The 19,379-nt window shown below is 35.4% G+C and overlaps 1 protein-coding gene across 2 annotated transcripts in view; it reads left to right on the forward strand.

Moving 5' to 3' along the window:
- The window catches only part of LOC106129548 (roquin-1), a 34,408-nt gene extending 15,447 nt beyond the window's left edge, over positions 1-18,961 (forward strand). The window contains exons 10-17 of one of the 2 annotated variants that reach the window (XR_009657547.1): positions 131-297; positions 1,252-1,348; positions 2,430-2,692; positions 3,964-4,067; positions 4,952-5,002; positions 5,323-5,421; positions 6,429-10,673; positions 10,787-18,961. Coding sequence is in view for 1 of the 2 variants with exons in the window: in XM_013328146.2 (XP_013183600.1) it covers positions 131-297; positions 1,252-1,348; positions 2,430-2,692; positions 3,964-4,067; positions 4,952-5,002; positions 5,323-5,421; positions 6,429-6,497 (850 nt within the window). In the remaining variant the exon portion in view is untranslated. Of the gene's footprint in view, positions 1-130; positions 298-1,251; positions 1,349-2,429; positions 2,693-3,963; positions 4,068-4,951; positions 5,003-5,322; positions 5,422-6,428; positions 10,735-10,786 lie in introns of those variants that run through there. The other variant, XM_013328146.2, reaches the window with a different exon arrangement.
- Positions 18,962-19,379: the final 418 nt, after the last annotated feature.

Genomic DNA, 19,379 nt, shown 5'->3' on the forward strand with positions numbered 1-19,379 from the left:
TAAGCCTATACCTTAGTCGCATTTTAGGACATCCATGGGAAAGAGGTGGAGTGGTCCTATTCTTTTTTTGTAATGGTGACGAGAACCACACTAACATTAGCTCTAATTATTCATATATCATCAAACCCAGGTATAGATCCATGCCGGGTCAGCCCACGAACGGCAACTTCGCGTACATGCCGAGCATGCCGGCCGGCATGGTGGCGGGGGGGGTGCCCCAGCTGCCGCTGCCGCCCCAGGCCATCTACCCGAGGTTCCCAATGCCCCATCACCATCTGGACAACTATAATGTGCCACGTGAGTGTATAATTATATACATTGTTCTTAACAAATGTATGTTGTAGTAGTAGTAGAGGCCGCCCGCGACTTCGTCCGCATGGAAACCCTATCAATCCCTCGGGAACATACATACATACATATGGTCACGTCTATATCCCTTGCGGGGTAGACAGAGCCAACAGTCTTGAAAAGACTGAATGGCCACGTTCAGCTGTTTGGCTTAATGATAGAATTGAGATTCAAATAGTGACAGGTTGCTAGCCCATCGCCGAAAAAAGAATCCCAAGTTTGTTAGCCTATCCTTTAAATAAACTAGCCTATGTTATTCTGGGTCTTCAGCTACCCACATACCAAATTTCATCGTAATCGGTTCAGTGGTTTTTGCGTGAAAGACTAACAAACATCCATACTGACATCCTGACATACTCGCAAACTCGCATTTATAATATTAGTAGGATGTTATGCTCCGAAGATATTATGTATACTGTCTAGCTAGTATAGCTGTCCTGGACTTATTTTGGTTTCACAACATTGGTTGACGTCAAATAAATTACTTAAACCTAAGTTAACTGCCGCTTCCAAGACAGAAGAAGCGGCAACAAACTGCACTGCAGCGTTTTCTTCGACAACGTCAACTTCACAACTATCCAAACTTAGAATGAACGGGTTTTTTCTGTATTCTTAATCTAATATATTCAAAACGAGCAATTCTTGTATATAATCAGGATCTCGAAAACGGCTCCAACGATTTTCGTGAAAGTTACAGATTAGGTGCCTTTCGGCTCAAGGAATCGATTTATCAAGGTCCTAGGTTCGAGAAAAGCTCGGTTCCCAAGATATATAAACATTTTAAAAACCGCGTTTTAAGAAACTATATCAGCGCCATCTCTGGTAGACCGAGCATAGCTCGCTCAACCGGGTACTGTGTAATTATATAATCAGGTTGTCATATAAAATTAACATTTCTTCCAGCAATGCCCACCAATCAGCCTCATCCAGAGCTGATCCAAAATCCGGAGTTCCCGGCCTCCGACACGCCGCACAACGTCGACGCAGTTCTGTCACCCACGTGAGTATACACACACACACACATAAATAAATAAATAAATAAATCTTTATTGTCTCAAAAAAGAATAGGACCACTCCATCTCTTTCCCATGGATGTCGTAAAAGGCGACTAAGGGATAGGCTTACAAACTTGGGATTCTTTTTTAGGCGACAGGCTAGCAACCTGTCACTATTTGAATCTCAATTCTATCATTAAGCCAAATAGCTGAGCGTGGCCTTTCGGTCTTTTCAAGACTGTTGGCTCTGTCTACCTCGCAAGGGATATAGACGTGATGATATGTATGTATGTATGTTATTGTCTCACCATAATCACATAAAAATTTACAAAAAATGTTACAAAAATAACTTAATTGGTAGGTATTACGAAAAAGGATTATGGTGGGTTGATACCTAATATACAATAACAAGGGTTTGTCCCTTACGGGGTAGACAGAGTCATCAGTTACGAAGACACGGAGACGGGGGACCTTCAACCGGATGGTCTAATGAAGAAGATGAGACATTTGGCAGGTTGATGGCAGATGTGTCAATTTTTTGTGTTCAGCAAAGTGTATACTGTGTATCTCTTATTTATATCATCTTTGTGAACAGGAAGTTGAACTCGTATAAATTTGAAATTCCCAAAAATGATTGGCTTGAATTCTTATTATTTATTGCTGGTACAGTTTTCAACGCGGTTTTACTTACGCGATTCGACGAGTTTACACTGCCTACCTCTCCGTGAAATAGGCGAGGTTTTTGTTAAAGATTGTATAAAAAATATTCTCAATTGTAGTACAAAAAAGCAATACATACATATGGTCACGTCTATATCCCTTGTGGGGTAGACAGAGCCAACAGTCTTGAAAAGACTGATTGCCACGTTTAGCTATTTGTCTTAATGATAGAATTTAGATTCAAATAGTGACAGGTTGCTAGCCCATCGCCTGAAGAAAGAATCCCAAGTTTGTAAGCCTATCACTTATTCGCCTTTTACGACATCCATGGGAAAGAGATGGTAACAAAAAAGTAATAATATCTATGAAATTGTGTCAAACGCCAATTATATTTAATTTTGACCCCACCCGTGTTAACGATTCCAGGAACTACACATCATCACTGATCCACAACCAGCCAATGAACCTTAACCAGAACGGTATCATGATACCTGTACCGGAGCGGCCGTTCTACGGCCGTTACAACAATATAATGCCGCCCGATGATGTACCGAACAACATCCCGTATAGAGAGTTCCCCGTCTATCCGGTGCAAGCGTACCCGATAGATAATATGCCGATACAGAATCTGTTTGTGCCGATAAAGCACGAACAGAATAGAAATGCGAGCCCGTATTCGTTTGATGACGGTAAGTGTATTGTTAGACTAGCTTTTTGGATCATTCGCTGTAAAATAAAATTATTTTTAATGTTCCCCTTGGAATTAACAAAAAGAGATATAGTTTTGACGTTGAACAGATTCATCAAAATCGGTTTAACGGCAAACTTTGAAGAGGTAACAAACAAACTATTGACCTTGAAAAGTTTCATCAAAATCGGTTCAGAGGCAAAACTGTGAAGAGGTAACAAACAGACTAATATTAATGTTTCGCAATTGTTATATTAGTTGGGATGGAATTTGTGTTTTGTACGTGTAAATAATTTTTGTGAACGGAAAGCTCAAGTATTGAACTTTCTCAGATTAGTCTGGGTCTTGGATGTTTATCTATATAAGTATTTATTATAAAATATAGTATCGTTGAGTTGGTATCTCGTAACACGAGTCTCGAACTTACTTCGAGGCTAACTCAATCTGTGTCCAGTATATATTTATTTCTTTGAAAACTACCTTCTTATATTGTGTTAATATTTTATTTGTTTTTGGTGGTTCAGTCACAATCTAAATCGTGGACGAGTGCACATTGTCTACACGAATGAATGTAAAACTAAAATGATTTCAATACGATACAATATTTCGACAAAAATATATGTATGTTATATATGTATTTTGTCGTGTGGTTCCCGGTACCAATACAAAAAAGAATAGGACCACTCCCATCTCTTTCCCATGGATGTCGTTAAAGGCGACTAAGGGATATGTTTATAAACTTGGCATTCTTTTTTAGGCGACGGACTAGCAACCTGTCACTATTTGAATCTCAATTCTATCATTAAGCCGAACAGCTGAACGTAGCCATTCAATTTTTTCATGACTGTCGTCTTTATCTACCCCTCAAGGTATATAGACGTGACCATATGCAGTGGCGTAACTATACCATTCGTGGCCCGTGGCAAATTTATCGGATAGGTACGTTCTAAAACTGGGTTACAACCTTTTTTTTTTTACAAAAGCTTTGAATTTTTAATATTTTTTTTACTTGTGTAGGAAACTGAGTAGGTAACAAAAATAAATCAAGACTAAAACTTTTTTTTACTAAACATGTATGATAAATAAGAAATGTTGGGAGTTGGGATTCTCTTCTGACCGGGGGCCCCTTCCGGCTAGGCGCCCGTGGCATTTTGCCGACTTGCCAGATGGAGTGGTCCTATTCTTTTTTTTTTGTTATTGGTGCCGGGAACCACACGGCACAATATGTATGTATCTATGTATATATATATATATATGTTGGTACATTTACAGCGGTGCCATCAGAGGACTACCTGCTCTCGGAGTACCGCATGAAAGCCGCCAGCTTCCCGGCGCCCGCCGAGCGCAGGGCCGACTGGGCGCCTAATTCTAACGACGTTAGTGTATAATTTTTTGGTATTTAGACGACATGATTGATGATGGTGAATTTTTATTCATTATTTATAGGATAAAGAGGTAGTCTCTGCCTACCCCTCCGGGAGAGGCGTGATTTTATGTATGTATGTATTTATAGGATACTTCATATCGGTTAATAATTGTTTGTCAAATGTTTTGGTTTTACAACATTGGTTGACGTTAAATTAATTAGTTTTAACTTAAGTTTAGTGCCGCTTCCAAGGCGTCAGTGCAGAAGAAACGGTAACATACTGCACTACAGCATTTTCTTTAACGACGTCAACTTCACATATATCCAAACTTAGAATGTGGACGAGAAAATACATTGTTCAGATTAATATATTTATTTGAGATTTTAATAATAAATATTTGTATTTCAATTGTATTTCAACAAATATTACAAATACAAATTTAGTTGACTTTATAAAAAACTACAGGAAAGAACATACATATGTACGTAGCAGTTAAACACAAACAAAACTAAAAAAAAAAATGAAAATCATAAACATTACATAAATAGAAACATTTACCCCGTCTATACTAATATTATAAAGGAGAAGAGTTTGTTTGTTTGTTTAAACGCGCTAATCTCAGGAACTACTGGTCCGAGTTTAAAAATTCTTTTTGCGTTGAATAGACCATTTATCGAGGAAGGGTTTAAGCTATATAACATCACGCTGCAACTATAATGAGCGAAGAAATAATGGAATATGTGAAAAAAAAAACGGGGAAAATTATTCATCCTTGAGAGCTTCAATGACGCCCAAAATAACTATTCCACGCAGACGCAATCGCGGGCACAGCTAGTAAAAATAAATATATAAAAAAAAACAGAACTTAAACTTTATTCATTTCTTTTTTTTAGATATTTTCGATGAGGCACGCCATACCACATTGTTCGTCCACTTCCGAAGACGTGAGTATTTGCATACATACATACATATGGTCACGTCTATATCCCTTGCGGGGTAGACAGAGCCAACAGTCTTGAAAAGACTGAATGGCCACGTTCAGCTATTTGGCTAAATGATAGAATTGAGATTCAAATAGTGACAGGTTGCTAGCCCATCGCCTTAAAAAAGAATCGCAAGTTTGTAAGCCTTAGTCGCATTTTACGACATCCATGGGAAAGAGATGGAGTGGTCCTATTCTTTTTTGTATTGGTGCCGGGAACCACACGGCACTTTATGTATGTATTGATTGATTGAAATGAATGTTGTTATTGTCTGATGGTAGATGTTCAACGTTTCGGGCGACCGTTTAGCGGTCGGCACAGACCGTCTGATCGCGATGACCGACCGGCTATCGGTCAACGACACTTTCCGGGCGGACGACGTAAGTATCCACACATACATTTTTTTTTTTTATTTATTTATTAAGGTACACATACAGACAGATTACATAATTGCATTATTATCCTTAGAAAATGTGTATAATAATGAACAAGTAAAATGTCCAGCTTTAGTGTACACAGCATGATCATGTAAAATGAGTCATTAACAGAACAAAAACTCAAACAACAAGACATTAAAACAAAAACAACGAAGTAGCTCAGAAAGTTATCACAAATCAATGGTTTTTATAAAATGTGAGGAAAAGGATACAAAAATAGACTCTAGGGGAACAACATAATTAAAAAATGTATATGTATAATCACGTCTATATCCCTTGCGGGGTACACAGAGCCAATATTCTGCCTAACAGTCTGAAATTGTCTTCAAAAGACTGAAAGGCCACGTTCAGTTCTGTTTGGCTTAATGATAGAATTGTGATTCAAATAGTGACAGATTGCTAGCCCATCGCCTATAAAAAGAATCCCATTTTAATAAGCTTGTCCCTAAGTCGCTTTTTTATTTACACGGCTTGATGATAGAATTTGATATTCAAATAGTGACAGATTGCTAGCCCATCGCCTAAAAGAAGAATCCCAAGTTAATAAGCTTGTCCCTAAGTCGCTTTTTTATTTACACGGCTTGATGATAGAATTTGATATTCAAATAGTGACAGATTGCTAGCCCATCGCCTAAAAGAAGAATCCCAAGTTAATAAGCTTGTCCCTAAGTCGCTTTTTTATTTACACGGCTTGATGATAGAATTTGAGATTTAAATAGTGACAGATTGCTAGCCCATCGCCTAAAAGAAGAATCCCAAGTTAATTAGCTTAGTCGCTTTTTACAACATCCATGGGAGAGAGATGGAGTGGCCCTTTTCTTTTTTCATTTTTATAGTGTCGTGTGTTTCCCGGCTAATCTAATGAAAAAACTATTAGTTCCGGGAACCACACGGCACAATAATAATGTGTATAATTAATTTAATCAAAATACACGTATTTCCAATTGCAGCAAGAGCTCGAGAAAGAATTGCAGGCGTTGGAGCGTCGGATAGACACAGAGTTTGAGAGCACCGACTAACGCCCGCGTTGCAACCGTACACACGGGCCGCTTCCGACCGGTCCGGACCGGTTCAAACCGGTCTTAACTGGTTCAATGAACGGAGGTGAGACCGTCTCGGTATACGCAGCGGCAGGACGAACGCGTCGGCCTCGAAATAAGACTGGACAACCGGCTGTAACCGGTTCAAAAACCGGCTCGAACCGGTTCGTGAATACCAAAGTTTATAAGTTTCGAGGCGTGCTAATGTGCGGATATGTACGCTTCCCGAGATCGCGTGGAACGACGATCTGAGCTCAACATTTGAATTTATCATTATATTTACTTCCATATTTAAAAGAAAAAAGTATGATATTTTTTTTTAAACCTATAATACTACCTAATTTATTGTTTTTTTTTTATATGAGATTTTTGTTATTGATCTGTGCTTTTTAAAAAAAGATTATTATTCTTATTGATGTAACACAATTTTGACGTTCGCAAGTCGTGTGCGAGTCATTAACACTAATATATATCTTATAAATATACCTTCCTATACAGTTAAATACAATGTTTAACGGACATTTAAATTTATATTAAACAGGGTTATTTCTGATAACTGGCCGATATTTTTAGTACAATTTCCAATAGACTTTGTAAAGAATTTGGACATAGATTTTGACTTTCAATAGTAAGACAAAATTGTTTTTTTTTTATGAGACCTGCTGAAAATTTGGCCAGTGTTTTCTTTTTTTTTAAATCCTGTACACATCACATTATTATTTACCGCGTGGCTTTCGTAATACATTCAGATAACTTGTTTACGATTAACAAGGCCGTCGCGAGATTTAAAGAATAATCTTACCATTCTGTTGATAACACATTTAGTTTAATATCAAATATTGATCGATATATTGTATCAAATAATATCGGCAATAAAAATATCCTACTTTCCACATCACTTTAAATTATATATACCTACCTATTTATTATGATATCAACTGGCCAAAGGCCATCATAAAATATATTATGTATATATATTTTTCCAAAATTTCCACGTTTGATCGAAAACAGAGGGAATACATATATCATTTTTTTATACTAGCTATAATGAATGAAGTTTTGTAAATAGATAATGATAGTTACGTATTTATATATGTGGATTAATCTGGCGGGTTTGGTTCGTCTAGTTGTACTATGTGATAAATAAAAGAGCGGCAGAGCAAAGGTTTTATAATTTGTGGAAGTCATCTTGGATGTGTTCAGAAATTGTGGCGTGCGCAGGATTATGACGGAAATGGTGTAATGAGTTATACAGGGTGTCTGGTGAATCGCGTTGAATATTGAAAGGGGACACTCTGTATACGATTCTCGTTGCAAATAATCTGAAAAAATAAGTAGGGTGTTGAAATTTTCATAATTTATCATCACATACTTTACGTTAAGAATTTAGTGTTTTGAAATTAAAATACCGGTTGGAATATGCGTTTCAGTAAAGATTTTGATATTACATCACAAATAGGAGAATGCAAGTGGTTAGTTTTAGAAATCAGGGAAGACAAAAAAAAGAAGATTAATTACATTATAGAAGAATTACATTACATTATGGAAGATGATGATACGGCGTAGTGAATGAACATACCTTCTGAACTTGGGTATTGTGTGGTAAAATTTAGATTCTGACCAGTATTTACCTGTTCGATTATTTTGTTCTTACATTTGGAAAGCATCACATTAAGAACACGATTACAATTACAGTTTTTTTTTTTTACCATGATCCAAAACGGGTTAGGTTCCCCTGCAAAGGTTGCGTAGGTCAGGCGGGAGTCGCTTCGTGTTAAAACCTGACTCACCCAATCCGGGGTCGTGGTTATAAAGCTTAACCCGGGCTCCTCTCCAGAGAGGTTATGAGGGAAAGAGAAAAAAAATATTTTCAAAATAGGATAAAATGTGACGACAACACAATTAAGGTATAATTGTATTTGTTTCCATCATAAAGCCAAGCTGAACGTGGCCACTCAGTCATTTCAAGACTGTTGGCACTGTCTACCCCGCATGGAATACAGGGACGTGACTGTTTGTGTGTGCGTGTGTATATATATGTTTCCGCTTGCAAAGCGCAGAGACTAAAGCGAAAGAGAACATTATTATGTCCCTCTCACATTTTAAAAGCAGTTATTTGAAAATAACTACACTATTTCCATTATAAACCTACGCGCGATAAATTGTAAAACAAAACGTGTGCCTTGACGAACTGAACGGGAGGGAAATTATATTTTTTACTACAAGCCTGGTCGTCACGTACGGAACGGTAGCGGGTGAATCGTCTCGTTCGGACTTAAGTCTCGACATATATCTGCCCTGTTACAGTATGAGAGATAGCTGTGCATTTGGTCACTTTTGCTTTATACAATTGTAATTATTTTTTTTGTACTAACAATAGTAGTGAATATGAAAATATTAACGACATATAGTCGCATGTCAGTAAAAAAAAATTTACACCCTGTATAGTCTCTTTAGATGGTCTGGGATCTTTTTTAATTTTAACCTTTCGAGCCACAAATAGGTTGGATTCCCGATCAGTTCAGGATATAACGAACGGTTTCTGATTGGCTAGGTCTTAGATGTTTATCTTCCTTTGTTTGACGGCCTCTGTGGCGCAGCGGTAATACGCTTGTCTGTGACATCAGAGGTCCCGGGTTCGAATCCAGGTCAGGGCGTGATGAGAAACGAACTTTCTCTGGTCTGGTTTGGTCTGGGTCTTGGATGTCAGATCTATATAAGTATTTATTATAGAATATAGTATCGTTGAATTAGTATCTCGTAACACAAGTCTCGAACTCACTTCGAGGCAAAGTCAATCTGTGTAATTTGTCCCGTATATATTTTTATTTATATAATATATATATAAGACTACACAGATATATCTATATGAGCACTGTTGTATTATCATCACATGACACAACTCCTTAGCTTACATTTGGTGCTATCCATTCGTATGATTTGTCCCTTATGTTAACATACAGTTCTCTATACTCTCTGTTTACGACATCAGCCTTCCAGCTTTAGTTACCAAATGTGCATCTGTCTGTTGAAACATTAGAATAATTAATCTAAGGACACGGCCTAATCCGGCTGTTACGTTTTGTGATCCGTCGCTAGATAACACGATATATAATTGGATATATGTGGGAGAAGTTTTATTTAAATCCTTTTTGTTAGCTGACATCTTACTTATTTTTACGCTGGCAACATTAAGAGATAGGACAGCGAGTCTGTGGTACAATGTAAGACGTTATAAGATGTGTTTTTAACAAGTCCAATAAAAATAAGAAGATTTACGATATAATTCCGCACTGTTTTACTTTCATTCCCACATATATATATAGATGCGATGTTTGCAAAGGAATATTCTAAATATAAGCATAGACCGTAATACTTATATTAAAATACAGCCTTGGCCAAAAGTTTTAGGCACCCCTTAAAAATACACAATGCATGTTTACTATTGAAACAATGAATAAATACTTATCTTTAATGTCTTGTCAGGGTCATAAAACGTTACCTGGCACAGTAGGTGGCATATTTTGAGGTCATGAAAAACCCTGGTCAACGAAAACAAAAGATTTCAGTTTTTTGTAATCTCATCAGTGATTATATGACCAGTTGTGTTCTAGACTTCAACTAGTAAACGAGCTGTAATTTTTTTTGAGCGACAAATTGACATCATATTAATTCTAAAATGCCCAAAAAAAGTAAAATTACTATTGAAAATCGAGTGACAATTGAACTTTTACACGAACAAGGGCGATCCCAGAAAGAAATCGCCAAGTTGGTGAAATGTTCGCGTTGCGCTGTACAGTCTGCCATCAAACGGTTTGCCGAGACCGGTACCCACGACGACAAACCACGAGCAGGCCGAAAACGTGTGACTACGGATCGCGAAGATAGAAAATTGGTTCGAGAGTCACTGAAAAATAGGAAGATAACTTCATCCGCGCTTGCTGCTGCCTTGTCAGATGAAGCTGGAAAGTCAATAAGTTCGCGAACCGACACAAGAAGACTCGGGGAAGCAGGCCTAAAAGGGTGCAAAGCCAGGAAGAAGCCTAGGCTGTCAGAAACTAATTAAAAGAAGCGCCTAGAATAGCTTTACAGTACCAACATTTCACAGAGGAAGATTGGGCTAACGTGGTGTGGTCTGATGAATCTAACTTTAAGGTGAGTCAATTCTAGTAGTTTTCTTATAATTAAGAACGTTTCCTTTTTAGTTCCACTCTAATATTACAAATTATAATCAATTTCCTAATTGGTATTGTTTTTTCCTCAACTAGGTTTTTGGGACACCGGGTGTGACTTTTGTGAGGCGACGTATGGGCGCAGAATACCATGCAGATTGCGTTGTACCTACTGGCAAGCACGGCGGAGGTAGCATTATGATCTGGGGCTGCATGGCTGCCGATGGCGTTGGTGAAATGTTTGTTTGTGAAGGTCGTATGAACAGTGAAAAGTACATCCAAGTACTCAAAACTCCTCTTATACCATCGCTAATAAGCATTTACGGTGACACCAACCTAGACGGCGTCATTTTTCAGCAAGACAACGCACCGTGTCATAAGTCAGGGATTGTGATGCGTTGGTTTGTTGAAAATAATATTGAGGTGCTGGATTGGCCGATGCAGTCTCCAGACCTCAACCCAATTGAGCATCTTTGGGGTATTTTAAAGCAGAGGATCAAGGAGCATAGTATTTCATCAAAAAGTGCATTAAAAATGCATTAGTTTAAGAATGGAACAGTATTTCTAGGAATGAGTGTACAAAGTTAGTACGCAGCATGCCGGCTCGAATCAGTGCAGTAATAAAATCTAAAGGTGGACCTACTAGATTTTAAGCTTTTCTTGTTTATATTAACCTAATAATTAAGAAATAAATAAATATAGAAAATAAAAGTTGTTTTACTTCATTATTTTAATAAAAGTTGGGGGTGCCTAATACTTTTGGCCAAGGCTGTAGGTCGTGTTGGGTGATCCGTAATTAGTTTAGAAACAGGCTCCAAGGCTTCCCAATGCCTAAATTCTATTTGGTTTATGATATTACGCGACGATTTTACATAGTCAGATTTGTGTGCTTAGAAGTGTAAATGTTCGCTGTAAGATAACTGTTACTGTGTATTGGGTAAGACTGTCTGCTCTGGATACCCCGCATGAGATATAGACGTGACTATATGTATGTATTGGGTATCAAAAATGTTAACGGGGTTGACTAATGTAAAGAAGTCGTACAGTAACAAATTTTATGAATATACATGTAAAATAATGAAGTGGAATATTATTATTTTTTGCAGACGAACAAGATAATGTTAAAATATTGGATTTTCCTATCATATAATAGTAAAAAAAATTAACATATTTATTCATGAACGTTATACGCATATGTTTTATCTTACCTCTCTTTCTTTTATTGGTTAACCTCAGAGATAAAAAAAGGAAGATGAGACATATGCGTTGTAACTTTAATGCGGTACCGCTGCCAGTAGAGGGCGCTGTGTGTCAAAAATTTATACCAAAACAGTTAGTTCTCAATACACGAACACAGAAAATTAGCCGTTCTGTTTTTTAAAATTCACGTTTTTGAAAGACGCGCTACTAGCGCCATCTGATGGCAAATAATGTCGCATCGTCGCGTCGCATGTCTAGTCGTAACGATAGAATTTGAGCTCTACATACATAATTATATTATATATTACAAGTTATTGTAAAATTTGCATTCTCGCCGTTAGCGTGTGTGATATAAACATTTAGCGTAGTGATTTTTATATTGTTCGAGAACAGGTGTGACGTAAATCTATGTCTACATAAAAATGAAGTGATCACAGGCGTTAGTCTCGATTAAAGTCGGAAACGGCTAGGCCGATCGGGATAAATCACAATCCGGGAAAGTTTTAAGGTTGTTAATTGGATTGGTTCACGGATTTGGAAAAAAACTATTTTTGTAGTGTTGCCATTATTATAAAATTATTTTCGTTGAGTGAGGGGTTGTGTGAATTCAGTCGTTCACTAATTTTGGGGTAGCTTGACGTGTGTAATTCGTTATCACTCATTGTTATCAATGTTTTTATCGTGTTAATTTGTGTAGTATTTGTTTTTATGTCACACCAGTCTCCGTGAAACACGATATGTTTCGCCTTTTCGAGTCCAGTTACACTCGAATCGACTCTTCATCTTTTAATATCTAGAAATGCCTTTAATTCAGTTTTTTTCATTTACATATTTATCTATATATTTATGTACATCAAGGAAAATAAGGATAAAACTTTAAGACAAATTCAGTACAAGGGCACTACTAATTTTCAGAGAAATTTCCTCCAGTAGGCCCACAACAATGATTTTTTTTTAATTACGACAACAGTGGCAAATCTTAAGAAGTTAATATCCCTGGCGTGAAAATGTCATATAATTCTGAGAAATGATGATGGCTTCGTCGAAATGAGGACTAGCAAGACCAAGATAATTTGTACATTTCTCAGAGGTACATTATTTTTATGTGAATAATATTGCGTCAAATTTACGAACTAACAATCAATTAAATTCTTTTCTTAAAACTTATCCTCGCATGATGCAAATTCGGTAAAGTTCTTATGACTATTTCCGCCTGGGGTATAAAAATATCTTAACATTTAAGCTTAACTTAGGTAGACTTGAATTATCCTTATCAATATGCCTTTAACGATAGCCGATTTTAATAATTTGTTTATTAAAAAATAAATATGTATTTTTTTTGTCTTTGGTACTGCTATAAGTTTACAAAACATGGGTTATTTAAAAAAAAATAACATTAAGTTGGAACTATAGATACATAGTAAACCTTCTTGGCAGTTGTCGACTCGTGTTAAGGTCATATATAGTATTAAAAAAAATAACAAACTAGCGACGGTCGCTTTTTCAATGTAATACTAGCATACTTTATGTAACCGGATGGATGTATTAAGGCTGGTGATAATTATCCCCTATAGCCTTGCTCGGGTAGAATAAAGATGGCTGACTCGGCCACGTAATATCTGAACTGAACAAATTCCTCTCTCTCTCTCACTCCCGTATCTCCGCATGTCCCGGTTTCACCCTCCACAGATCTTCCGACTTTTGAACTGAACAAATTCATCTGACCATTCATGAATCTTTTAAAATCAAGCATGTTTATAGCTCGTGAGGGGGTTGGGTCCGGATTTCAAGTGCCAGTTAATACAAGACAAACAAACTTTATACAAATGTACATCTATATATGTATATCTCTTTTGAATATTGACATACAGATATTGCCTGTGACGCCAGCGCCACCTGTATATTTCTACGCGAGCATGGCCCACCTCTAAAAGCCACCAAATTTATAGAAACCAGAGGCTAAGTGTATGTAAAACGCTGTGGCTTGTAACATACAAACTCTTACGATACAAAAATGTCGTTCGTATCTCTCTTAGCCTCCGTTTTATCTGGTGGATTTTAAAGAGGTTTGTAGTTTAAGCTGATATAACGCCTTGTAAATATAATTATTTATCTATTATATGTATAAATATATAGTGATCTCGGCCTGTCCCTCGGTAATATGGGTTAATATTGTCTCCTACACAATACACGTTTAAATAGTCTGTTGTTTTAAAAATCCGACCAGTGCTTATTAAAATGTTTTTTAATGTCCACATGTACATAAAATGAACATAATATCGTTTTTATTGTAAAGAAAACACCACATTAGAGTATTGTGATAATTTATTCAAGATTTACAAGTTTTGACTTATACTTTTTTATCAAGGTATATTGAGAATTGAAATTAGTAAACGTCTCACATTTTTTCATTGCGATTATCGTTATTTATGTATATATTGTAAAATTTGGTATATATTCATTATATCAGTTATATCTATAAGAAAATACAGTAATTCTAAATCAAAAGTAAATTAGTCAAAAAAGTATCACAATTAATTTATTTTTAAACTAGATTGTGTTCGGTATATTTACAGTCGGACTGATTACCAGTCAAGTGTGTTGTGTTGGAGACATTTCTAGAAGATTCGGTTTCTCCATTATTCATCATATATATGTATGTAGACGTTTATATAACTGCAGTACCCGGCCACAAAAGAATGCACATCGTAGCTTTGTAGAGCGGATTAAATCTGCCGCAGTCTTTTTAGCTGGGTACCACATATCATTTTATCGGTTTCAAAAATCGACAGGGCAGGAACTAAGGCAAAGGGCTAGCCTAGCTCTTTTTATGCTAAGGTATTGTAATAGCTACTTATGTGTCCTATTATAAATTATTTAATTTAATAATTGTAACACCGTGTAACTTACTCCTCATTTTAATTACGTAGGTTTAATGATTGTTTCCTGTGAATGCAATGTTTTAATCTTGCGCATATTTTCATTTGTCGCCGAGTACTTTTTAAGATGTAATTAACGTGACGAACTGATTGTTTTAAATTGTGTATCTTGCACGCGTGTGCGCAATGTTCTATGTGTTATCTGTGCAGAGGCGTGTGTTGCCTCAAATCTCATTACTACAAATATACAAATAGTTCTTTCCAGCAATAGGCATATATAAATAGATATATCTACCTCTCGTTTGCACATAGCTGTGCGAATGGAACAGAAAATGCCAAGTATATAAATATATATCAGACTTTGATTAAATATTTGCTTAAAATAAATGAAATTGAAATAGTTATAACGCAATAATAACAAATTAAAGTGACAATAAATATGCATTATTTTCGATTTGTAGTTATGACGTATGAGTTAAGATGCCTTTACCGTGACGAGCATAGGCTTGAGATCGTTTTGTCGAAATCAAGATATATCCTGTTCAAACTAGACATGACTAAACATCACGTGCAATATTAGTGATCGTACAATCTGTCAGTATGCAGATTTAAGCTTTGTTGCATTTACATAAGGTCAATTCTCCCTTGACAGATCGCGATTGTCGCTCGGAGTAGTTCTCTTTTGTATAGTGAAATACCAATTTTTATTTGGTGTAATTTTTTTTTCCTAGGAAAAGTCATATATTTATACGGGGTCTGTTTAAAGACTCGATGACTTTGTGATCTTAACGTGCAATCCGCCATTTTGTTTTATTTGAGAACATAATGATTGCTCAGTCTGAAGTGTTACGCAATACGCATCAACTTAATTCCGAAAAGTTTATAACATTTGATAATGATTTTGTCTTTACCGGCGAAATTCTAATTTCTAAACATTAGGTCAATTATTACAATAGTCAAGATAGAATGGATTATATAATCAATCTAAAAACAAGCAGTCCAATCGGAAATAAGTTGATGCGTAAAATCTATTCGTGATGTTATGAATCGATGTGACAATTTTATACAATAAATATATGTAGGTACCCACTAAAAGCCTAAATTATTTCTAGAGAATAACTCTGAATACAATATGCTTAAAGATGAGACGTTGCGTCGTTTATAAGTCTGACAATATATGAAGTCATTAGATTAATTTTTAATTCAAAATGTGGCGTTTCGTCTCAATCTGTGAATGTAAAATATGAAGAAGTTAATTTTCAAGAATTCATTAAACGATCGTTTTCAATAGATTTTGAGGCGATCCCAAACAAAAGTAATCGATAAATTTATAGTTTTTATTGTATTAGAAATGTTTTAATCGAATCATAACATCAGGTAATACTTAACTAGAAGAATTATGGATTAATTATCAAGTTTATTGTGTCTATTTATTATAGTGTTAGTTTTGCATCGGGGCTGTTACTAAGTTAATAATCCATTGTTTAAAATGTTTCGTGAATCATTAATTTTCACGCACTTTACGCGCAGTTAATTAAAAAAAAAAGAACTGTATTTATATTAAAAATAGCAGTACGGTGCGTGGGGATTTAAAAAAAAAATGTATCGTCGTCTCCTTATTGTGCCTTCATTTTATATTTACACGTCAAATCACATAGGGAAGGAATTATAAAATTCTGAATATAGTAAGACCATAGAAATGGTTTAATTCAACTCCAATAAGGATTCCGTAATGCATGTCGATTCAATTCAAAAACTGTCAAAAATATGCGGGCGTGCGAAATAATTAACAAGGCATTTCTATCATCTTGTTTTATTCAGATTTCCATAGGAATGTTTTTCTTTTGTGCAGTTGTACGAGTATTTACGTATGAAACCAATTAAAACATATTTGTTTACCGTGAACATAATAAAATAGCAGTAATGATGTATCCGCATTTCTTCCTCAAAGCAATAACAAGTTAGTGTAAAATAATGTTAAATTAATTTTGATAAAGTTTTACAGTATAGGTACCACCATTATTATGTGCATTAGCGATCATGTTAAATGGCCAGCATTATTATGAGCATTAGTGATCATGTTGAATGGCCAGCATTATTATGAGCATTAGTGATCATATTAAATGGCTAGCTTTTTGCGTTTGACGTTTACAGTTATCAAGTCTCCGTGTATAGCTAATAGGGTTATGTTTAAACAAAAGATTTTATATATAAAATCTATATATAAATAGTAAATACTAAAATATAAGTTATCAATTGCACTGGAATGATTTCTAACCAATATTGCTTGCGAAATGTGTTGGCTACATTTCAACTATATTTCAACTACCTTCTCAACACAAAAAGTTTTGGATATGTCGCAGAGCTAACTTAGTAAAAATTGCCGTTTAATTAAGCCATTAAGTGGTTAAGTTGTTAAGTGGTTTCCAGCTAGACTTTTGTCTTAAGCCTTATTGGGCTTCAATAAAAAAAAGGCAAGCTGTAAACTTGAACAGTAATTTTTTCCAAGCCGCAAACATGTTGTACAAGAATTTTGTAACATAACTACTTAAATTGAATGCAATAATCATGTAACTTAATATTGGAAATGTTGACTTTTATTTTGTATTGCACAGTAGTTTGTTTGGTTTCATGTTTATCATCTTTTAACTTATTTATACTGGTTTGAATATGAACCAATCAATTATATAAGAATCCACATTGGGTTGCATAATTTTTTATTTATTTATTTAGGCCGTTTAGTTTTTTTTTTTTTTGAGTTTGATTGAATAAGGTTATATAGTAATTTATGCGAAACAATGATTATGCCGAAAAATCAATACCAGCCAGCCAGTATGTTTAATGTAATGGCGTGGCACTGTAGGGTTTATTTGTCTATAATTGTATTTCTGTAATTCATAGTGAAATATATGTCTCGTCACAATCAATTCACATTTAAAATGATAAGTTAATAAGTTTTCATTAGCAAATTTTTGTTCTCTAAACTTATTCAATATCTGTTCACAATATTTTTGATAATTTACAAGAGGAAATGAGGCGTTATGTTGTTAGAGACTTCTAGTAAGACTGTCGATCGTTGTTTCATCAAATTAGCAGCGGTGAATCATTCTATTTTTATTATTTGTAAATTAAAAAAAAAACGTGTATATTTTAAAATAGTTTTCACAATGCATATTGTTGTTGAGTATTTAACAAAGATGTTTATTTTGTTTTGTTTAATATTGTGATATCGTGGACGCTTCATGTATTGCAGGTTACTGTTTTTCACATAAAATGTAACAAGTTACATCACAATGGAGCCGCGCCCTGGGCCTCGAGTCTGCTATTTCGTATATTTTCTTTTTATTGTATCAATAAAATTAATCAAAAGTAACGATACCTATTTAAAACAAAAGGGTCACATGAGAAATCCCGCACATTCTTTTTTTTTTACTAAATAATCCTTAAATTGTGTACCTTAGAGTTTGCAATATCCCTTTTTTATACGAACGATTGACCGAAGCATGTTATTAACAAATAAAAAATAATTTTCAAACCGGTTTTTTTCCATTTTTTTTTCATTAAACTTAAAATTTCTTTCATTATTGTTCTTTCAAAAAATTTTTATTCAAAATCTATTTCATATTCGTTTAAGTAATTTGAAACATCATGCCACTGTTACCTTATTGACATGTTGTTTTAAAATTTCTTTGCTTAATAAACAAATAAAATCAATGTCAACGTCATAGTAGACTCGACGCCCTCAGGGAGGGTCCTGCCTCGTCAGCTTCACTCACTATTATCGGAGGCGCAGGCCCCCGACGGCGTCTCGTCGTTGCATTTGTTTAAAAATGCACATGATTCCCCTTCGGTATAATTTAAATACGTATAGTCGATAGTTGTTACTGTAGTTACGTGTATACCTTATCTATATTATTGAGGAGCTAAGTCCGTGATGTGATTTTTATGAAGTCAGTACAAGTAATTTGAATTTTTCAAAGAAAACCATGTAACCCCCGCTTAGTTGTTGGGATGTATTTTATATAACTAATGTGTGATTACGCGGCGCTGTCCGCGGCCGTAGACGTAGATCGGAATGGACGGGCTGATGCCCAGTTAGAATGCATTTTCCTACGCGATACTTTGTTGCTTAAATAGTTTTGTTTACTTGATTGATTATTCTTTTACGAAATAAAAATGTTTTTTGTGGTAATGCTTCGTTTTATTTATGTGCCCTTTTGTTGTTGGTCCAACTTGGGATAGGTTCCCGCCAAAGAGAACAAATGTTCTGACAAAATGGCCGACTTATTTTATTAAATTCCCAATGCCTAACAATTTCGAACATTACCATATATATTGATATTATATGATATTACAAAAAAGCAACGTGATCAAAAAATTAATTAATCACGTTTGCGACAGACGAATCTGACAGACAGTCTGTCGCACTCATGAAATCCAGAATTGAGATCCACTATAAAAACTGACCACATATAATGCCTTAAAGCAAGTCTTTATCCCTTACGGGGTAAAACGAGTCTTACAGTCTCGATAAGACTGAAAGACCAAAAAAACATCACTATCACCTTCATTCTCAGTAGTTCGACAGTGATGATGGCTAATCCCTTAAT

This window comes from Amyelois transitella, chromosome Z (genome assembly GCF_032362555.1).
Source record: "Amyelois transitella isolate CPQ chromosome Z, ilAmyTran1.1, whole genome shotgun sequence".
Classification (NCBI taxonomy): Eukaryota; Metazoa; Arthropoda; class Insecta; order Lepidoptera; family Pyralidae; genus Amyelois; species Amyelois transitella.